Source organism: Geotrypetes seraphini, chromosome 4 (assembly GCF_902459505.1).
Source record: "Geotrypetes seraphini chromosome 4, aGeoSer1.1, whole genome shotgun sequence".
Lineage (NCBI taxonomy): Eukaryota > Metazoa > Chordata > Amphibia > Gymnophiona > Dermophiidae > Geotrypetes > Geotrypetes seraphini.
The window spans coordinates 37,125,459-37,133,634 of NC_047087.1; the positions used below are offsets into that span (position 1 = coordinate 37,125,459).

General features: G+C 43.8%; 1 protein-coding gene across 1 annotated transcript in view; it reads right to left on the reverse strand.

Annotated features, from left to right (window-relative positions):
• The window catches only part of GPI (glucose-6-phosphate isomerase), a 43,014-nt gene extending 35,714 nt beyond the window's left edge, over nucleotides 1–7,300 (reverse strand). The window contains exon 1 of the mRNA XM_033943441.1: nucleotides 7,029–7,300. Coding sequence (XP_033799332.1) covers nucleotides 7,029–7,150 — 122 coding nt within the window. The 5' untranslated portion in view covers nucleotides 7,151–7,300. The remainder of the gene's footprint in view (nucleotides 1–7,028) is intronic.
• Between the last annotated feature and the right edge of the window lie 876 nt (nucleotides 7,301–8,176).

Consider the following 8,176-nt stretch of genomic DNA (forward strand, 5'->3'; position numbering starts at 1 on the left):
TATGGGAGATCCTTGAGTCCTGGTGGCCATTCGCTGAACCGACTCCACTCGCAGCACATCCTTTTGATAATGTGGCCTCCAAAATTGAACACAATATTCCAGATGAGGTCTCACCATGGACCTGTACAACAGCATTACAACTTTGGGCTTCCGGCTGACAAAACTTCTTCGGATGCAACCCAGCATTTGCCTAGCCTTGGATGACGCTTTCTCTACTTGATTGGCAGTCTTCATATCTTCACTAATGATTACTCCTAGGTCACGTTCTGCAGCAGTTCTTGTTAAGGTCTCACCATTCAGAGTGTTAAGTACTGCATGGATTTCTGCTGCCAAGGTGCATAACCTTACATTTTTTGGCATTAACTCAGTTGCCAAGTTGCGGACCATTGTTCCAGTAAGAGTAGCCTTGTTAGTAATAATAATAATAATAATAATAACAGCTTATATACCGCAATACCGTTAAGTTCTTTGCGGTTTACAATAGATAAGTACTTGTATCCAAGTTCTTAAAGAAGAATTTTAAGCAGCCTTCCAGTCAATTTCCAGGCCTCATGTAGACTTCACTCTTCTAATTGATCCTTATAGAACCTCTTTTACAAAGGCATGCTAAGTGTTTTAGCGTGGATTTAGCACGCACTAAAACACGTGCACTAATTGCTAATGTGTCCATAGGATAGCATGCATGAGTTGGTGTTTAGTACATGTTTAGCGCGCTCGCTAATATTTAGCGTGCACTAAAAAGCTTAGCACCCCTTTGTAAAAGAGGGGGTTGGTTTGTTTTAGAGTATGTTTTTTAAAGTTATTCTACAAACTCATTCTCTATCCAATGCCTGATTCAGTTTCATCATCACAATCGCAAAGTAGCATAATCTCTCATTTGTCTATCAAATCCTGCACTCTAATCTTTATTGAATTTTCAAACTACAATTGTGCAACAAAATTCATAAATATAAAAGATTACAGGACAAGTACAATAAACTAAGACATTAATGTACAATTATATTTCCCCCCACCCAACACTCAAATAAAATAAAACCCTTCAAGAAACTATCCATAAAATCCCTGAATCAAATTCCAATGCAACTCCCTTCCCCCTCCCCCCGGATGTGTATGTTTACGAGTCTATGAAATAAAATCAGTTATTCCTTAAAAAATTTAGCCAATGGCTCTCAAACATCCATAAAATTCCTGTAACGTCCCTGCTGTATGGCCACGAAACGTTCCATTTTAAAGGTAAATCCTGCACTCTGAGAATGAGATCTCAAGGAGTACCCAACCTACACCTCCTCCACCAGTAATCTAATCTAATCTAAACCTTAAGTTTATATACCGCATCATCTCCATGAGTATGGAGCTCGACACGGTTTACAAGAACTTAAAAATAGTGGGTAGAGAAGAAGAAAAAGGATTACATGAACTTATGTGTAGAAGGGGGGAAGGATAGAGTTACAATTTGCTGAAAAGCCAGGTTTTCAGTTGTTTGCAGAATAACTGAAGGGAGCTCAGGTTCCGCAACGGGAAGGTGAGGTCATTCCAAAGACCTGTGATTTTGAAGAGAAGGGATTTTCCCAGTTTGCCTGCAAAGTGGATGCCGCGTAGGGAGGGGAAGGCTAGTTTATACCTTTGGGCAGTTCTGGAGGAGTCGGGACTGGAGGAGTTGAAAGACAGTGGGATAAGAGGAGGGAGGATGCCATGAATGATCTTAAAAGCCAGGCAGGAACATTTGAAATGGATTCTGGAGATTATTGGGAGCCAGTGAAGTTTGGCAAAGAGTGGGGAGGCATGGTCAGATTTGCGTTTTGAGAAGATCAATTTGGCTGCAGTATTCTGGATTAGTTGGAGTCTTAGAATACTTTTTTTGATAGATTTAAGTAGATGGCGTTGCAGTAATCTAATTTGGAGAGGATGATGGATTGGACAAGGATGGCAAAGTGTTGTTGGCTGAAGTAGGATCTAGCTTTCCTCAGCATGTGAAGGCTGAAAAAGCATGATTTTGCCAAGTAGTTGAGGTGGTCATTGAGGGAAAGAGAGGAATCGATAGTGATACCAAGGACCTTGCATGAGAATTCGAGCTGTAGTGTATCGCCTGTGGGTAGTGCGAAAAGTGTGGGCAGGTGTTCGAAATTTGGGCCGAGCCAAAGTAGTTTTGTTTTTGATTCGTTTAGTTTCATCTGTACCGAGAGGGACCAGGCACAGAGTCTCATTATGCAAGCTGCAATGTTTTCGTGGAGGTTGGTGAGGTTCTGGTCAGTCTCAAGGAGGACAAGGATGTCATCTGCATAAGTGTAGATTGTTTCCAGGGGGGATAGTTGAAAGAGTTTCAGGGAGGACATGTAGATGTTAAAGAGAATAGGGGAAAGGGGTGATCCTTGAGGGACACCGCAAGATGGAGTCCAAGGAGTGGACATGGTGCCATTTGTGTTGACGGTGTAGGAACGGGAGAGTAAGAAGTTTGAGAACCACATTAGGACGGTGGAGTCGATTCCAATCTCGGAAAGTTGGTAAAGTGGTATGTCGTGGTGGACGACATCAAAAGCAGCAGAAAGATCGAATTGTAATAGGTCAGCGAATTTGTTACGCGAGTGTAGTTGTTGTACCTTTGAAATTAGGGAAACTAGGAGGGATTCAGTGCTAAAGCAGGGTCTGAAGCCATGTTGGTAGGGGTGAAGAATGGAGTATCTCTTGAGATAGGAGGAGAGCTGGGTAGCAACTATGGTTTCTATTAGTTTGGTAAGTAGAGGGATATTTGCTATGGGACAGTAGTTTGATGGTAGGGAGGGGTCGAGATCGGCTTTTTTCAGAATAGGTGACAAGGCAATGTGGCCCATTTTTGTGGAGAACAAGCCTGATAGTAGAGCAGAGTTAATGAGTCTCGTAAGGGAGGAGATGGCCTGTGCAGGAATGTTTTCATAAAGGTGGGATGGGAAAGGATCTAAGATGCATTTGCAGGATTTCAGTCTGAGACAGAGTTTAGAGATCTGGGGTTCAGATATGGGTTCAAATGTCATCCAGGATCTATCCTCTGGGATAGGGTTTGAGTCATTGGGAGGAAGAGAATTGTAAGAGACTGCTGAGGGGAAAGAGCTCCTTATGGTGGAAATCTTTTCATTGAAAAATTTGGCTAAGTCGTTTGCGGAAGGAGGGGAGAGGTGGAGTTGTTTTTTGAGGTTAAGTTTCGCCAAAATGTAGAACAGAGTACTATTTTGATTTTATCTCTATAGAAATTCTTTCTTGCTTTTTTTTAGTATTGTGTTATAGCACTTGATGTTGTCTCGCCAGGATTGTTTGTCTGAGGGGGATTTCGATTTTTTCCATTTCCGTTCCAGGGCTCGACAATTCTGTTTTAGTTCCCTGTGGTATGGAAGGTACCAGGGGGCTTTGTGGGAGTGGGAGATAGATTTTGTAGATAAAGGGGCCAGAGTGTGGTAGGTAGTCCCGGAAAGGGTAACCCAATTATGCCAGTTGGACTCTGGGTCTGTGTGTTTAGGAGAAGGGGGAAGTTGGTTAAGAAATTGGGTCCAGAACAATTCGCTCGTGATTTTTTTGCGGTAGGTGATAGATTTTGTGGGCCGGGGTGGAGTACCTAGATGAGACATGAAGATGGGGAGGCAGAAAGAGCCTAGAAGGTGGTCAAACCACGGGACAAGGTCCCAGCGGGCCTCTTCGGCAGAAGTTTTGTGCTCAGTCAGGTAGAGGAAGCTGATGATGTCTAGTGTATGTCCTTTATCATGGGTAGGTGTGGGTGGAGGAGTGGTGAAGCCAAGGGAGGTGAGGAAGTCTTTGAATTCAGTTGTGTCCTTGCTGGTGTTATCATCAAGGTGGATGTTAATATCTCCTATGATCAGTAGTCTCTGGAATTTTAGGAAGACTCTTGTTATAGTCTCTAGGACAAGTTCAGAGGATTTATTCCAGGGGATAGGAGGGCGGTAAAGAAGCAAGATGCCTAGTGGGTGGGGGTGGAGTTCGTCTTTAACTGAAGCTAGTAAGAATTCTAGAGAGGTATGGCTGCCCTTTTCAAGGAGCTGAACATTGAAGAATGATTTGTAAAGCAGAGCCAGGCCTCCTCCTTTCCGGTTGATTCTGGGTGAAAAGAGGCCGTGGTAGCCAGGGGGCAGAGTTCGTTTTGTGTGAAAGTATCGTCTTTTCCGATCCATGATTCTGTGATGCACACGAAACCCGGATCGGAGTCATCGAGTAGGTCTTATTATTTGGGTCTTGTTGCGGACTGATCTGGCGTTACAGTAGAGTGTGGGGACAGGGGTGAGAGAGACAGAGGTGAGGTTGGGTAGGTTGGCTGGAGGGACAGGCTTTAAGGAGGAGTGGTTTCTTCCAGTAGTTGTTCATGTTATGTAAACATCCCCTAACCCTACAAGGGTTGAATGAAAATGCCCCCCACCTCTAATTTGTTTAATGCATGCAAATTATAGAATAGGGTCAGTTCAGGTAACTTCATACTTAGAGGCTAATTGGCCTTGAACCATTTGACTACAATCAGTGCTAACAGGCACTTTTGTACATAACTGCCCTTTATTTAATCATTCAATTTTCTATATCGTTCTCCCAAGGGAGCTCAGAACCATCTACATTAATTTATTCAGGTTCTAAAAACATTCCCCCCCCCCCCATTTGTCCCAGTGGGCTCATTCTATCCAATGTATGTGGGGCAACAGAGGGGATTAAGTTACTTGCCCAAGGTCACAAGGAGCAATGTGGGTTTGAACCCACAATCTCAGGGTGCCAAGGCTATACTTTAACCACTGCAACACTCCCCCTATATTCTATGAGTTGCATGCTCAAATTCCAGAGAATTTAACTCCTGGGGGAAAATGGGCAGGACTGGAACTTTGTCAGGTGACCATGCACATGAGTTATAGCCTTCATGTGCTTAACTGCTTAGTTAGATGTGCATTTTTGCCAGCCATCGAGCTAGCTTAAGTGCTTGCACCTAGAATTAGGTGCACAAGTGTGTACACGACTGCTGTTACAGTTTGCACCTGCCGTTACAGAATTTGAACTTGTCACACATCATCCTGGCAGCTAGTTTCACAATTACCCTCTACTGTCCCAGGTATTCCTTTGAACTTCACCCAAAATTTCACTTTTCTTGGTCCCGTTAAAGTAAAATTCCATTTCTATATATGTTTTCAGTCACTCGTCCATTCAGCACAATTGCCCAAACAGCTAATGAAAACCTAATAATGCTTTTCACTTTAAATGGAAAATGCCAGTCACAGGGGCAGTGGAATACCTATTTTGGTTAGAGCAGGAATGTAGCCAGACACCCAATTTTGGGCAGGCCTGAGCCCACAGTGGGTGGGCATAATAACCACCTGCAAGCATCTTTCACACCCCCCCCCCCCCCAGATATGCAGGTCAGAAGAAAGGCTCAAGCCAGCATAAGCAAGAGGAATGTGTTGCTACCTACTGCCAGTGAAGGCCAAAAGGATTTTAAGAGGTATGGAGGTGAGGATGTAGGAGGAGTTGAACTGGTGGGATCCCCACCAACCACACTGCTGCTATGCTGCTGGTGGGTAGGCCTGTACCCATGTCCATTCTTAAATGTTCCCAATTACTACATGTATTGCTATGTTGGGGAAGATACTGGTGAAGCCATGGCATTACTGGCCAACTCCATTCTGCTGCCTATGAATAGTTCTACTTAAAAAATAAAACAGTACCTCAAACTTAACAAGATACACCAGTGAAATTCACGATTAAAGCTCTTGCATAACTCAACCACCACTTACACAAAGTTCCTAGTAGGAAGTATTAAGAAAGTTTTACTGCAACAAATTTTCACAAGTATGCTCTAACTGTCCAATTAAGGAAAGGGTACTCAGGGTGGTGTGGTCACGTGGACAAAGATCCCTTTGTCCTGCAGTGGCCACAGTGCAATAGGCAGCGTGTGATACCTGCTCAAATGGTCCCGATTGTACTGTGGAAAAGACAGGTGCATTTTGAGTCAGGAAAAACGTAATTGGTAGACTAACAAAAGTCAAGGATGTAAGAATTTCAACTTCCCTTTCTCTCTGTAACAATATTGCACTTATCTGTTAATGAAAAAGGAAACGTATGCAGCTTGCCTAGGAAGTGCTACAGATTGAAGTATATTACAAAAAAAAAAAAAAAAAAAAAGCATCTAGAACAAGAATGGACTAAGTCAGAGTGATTTAGTGTAATACCAGAGGCAAGGCCAATAGAAGGCTATTCCGTACCCTAGGCAAGACCTCAGCTTTGCAACTCCATAAACTTCATACTCTTAGCACATATAACCCCATATCAACCTATGATCTTATAAAAGCATATTTTGACAGACTTAAATATTAAAAAGTGTGTATACATAGATGGGACGACTTCCAATGGGAAAATCTGCCCATTCTTCCTGCAGTATGGTCTGATGATTTCTTGAGTATATACCGTTAGTTTATCATTTTGCTTTGACAGCAGCTGCCCTAGGCGACCGCCTGGCTGGTCCGGCTCCAAAAGTAGCTGCCTATGACTAAGCACGGCGAGGAATACTTTGAATACATGCAGCGCAGCAGCTCTCATACTGTTACTGCTGCCTTGCACGTACCAAGCAACAAGGAGGCGTCAAGGACATGCTACCCAATGCACATCTTCTATAGATAGCAAGTTCATTTAGTTTCAATATCGATTTTCTTCTTCATGATTTCATTTAGATCCGCATTAAGAGCGAAGCCTAGAACATGGCTGCTTTAATCCCCAACTAGCAGAACAGGCCCTTAAGGTACAGCGTTCAGCAGTTTCTCTGCCCAATTTAATGCAGAAACCCAATTTCAGGAAATTGTAAAGTAAGCGTAGGTACCCGATTCAGGAACATACGACCCCGATCGGCGGTGCCGGCTACATTGCAAAGAGAGTCCTTCACTTTAAGGGACTAAGAATATCATCTGTATTGATGTATCGTTAGGTCACGCTCCAAGGACAAGCCATTGCTCCACCTCGCAAAAAACCAAACACCAGCATACTGCTTGCCAACCGCAACCCAAAGACTTCCTTGCACTTACCTGAATTCCTTAAACCTATTCGGGTCGTTTTCAAACATTTTCCTCATATTGAGATTAGCAGCGTGTGCCTTGTACCACTGGCTCAGCTTCAGAAAGACTGGGTCGTTAGATAGAGCTGCCATGGTTTGTGTGGAGCAAAAGGCTCTGCTGCAAATGGATTCGATTTAGTGGGTGGAAAGGGAGAGACCGGCTTGCACAACGCTCCTCTAGCAAAGCGAAGAGGTAGTACGCGACCGTCCGCTTTATAGTAAAGAAAGGAGGGCGCGCGGCAAGCCCCGCCCCGCGCGCCGAACCAGGAAGCGCTAAGAGCAACTACCAGGGCACGGTGGGCGCCGCCCCAAGTTCTTCCTCGCGCGCTACTCCCAGAGCACGTAGAGGCGCGCTCACCTACACCCGCCTACGCGAATGACGCGGGGACAGTGCGTGTCATGACCCGCAGGCTCCGTTTCCGTCCAGGTGGACTCTGTTCTCATCTGCACGAGCCTCCGAAACACTTATGATTTTTTATATTAAAAGCTTTTTAGCCTATGTTATAAAGTGAGACGGCGCTAAAGATTTTGATGAAACCTGCTCAGTATGCGGTTTTCGGTGAGACAGTAAACCTACTGTTTAAAAAATGTATTTCGGTCCTCTGGAAACTTTGCACTGTTAAAAACTTCTTCGACGAAAAGTCTTTCCGTTTACTAATACAATCATCCATCTTAAGCACCCTAGATTACTGTAACATCATATACCTAGGAGCTTATAAAAAGAACCTCAACAAGCTGAGATTAATTCAGAACACCGCGATCCGACTAATCCACGGTTTTAAAAAATGGGAACACATTTCCCCTTATTATCAGAAACTCCACTGGTTACCCGCAGAATCCAGAGTCCTCTTCAAAGTTTGCTTGTTTTTGCTACAAAGCTGTCTTTGGGATTCTTCCAGCTTACCTAATCTCGCCATGACCCTTCCACCTCGCCCCCTAATTCCAAGGCCCGAAACTAATTATACTTTTCAACTTGAATCTCATGTACTGACATAATGTATCTTTATTGTAACCCACCTGCACCCCATGTACTGACAAAACATATCTTTATACTAAATGTATCTTTAAGGTAACCCACCTGTATCCCTTACACTGACAAAATGCACCTTGATAGTAAAC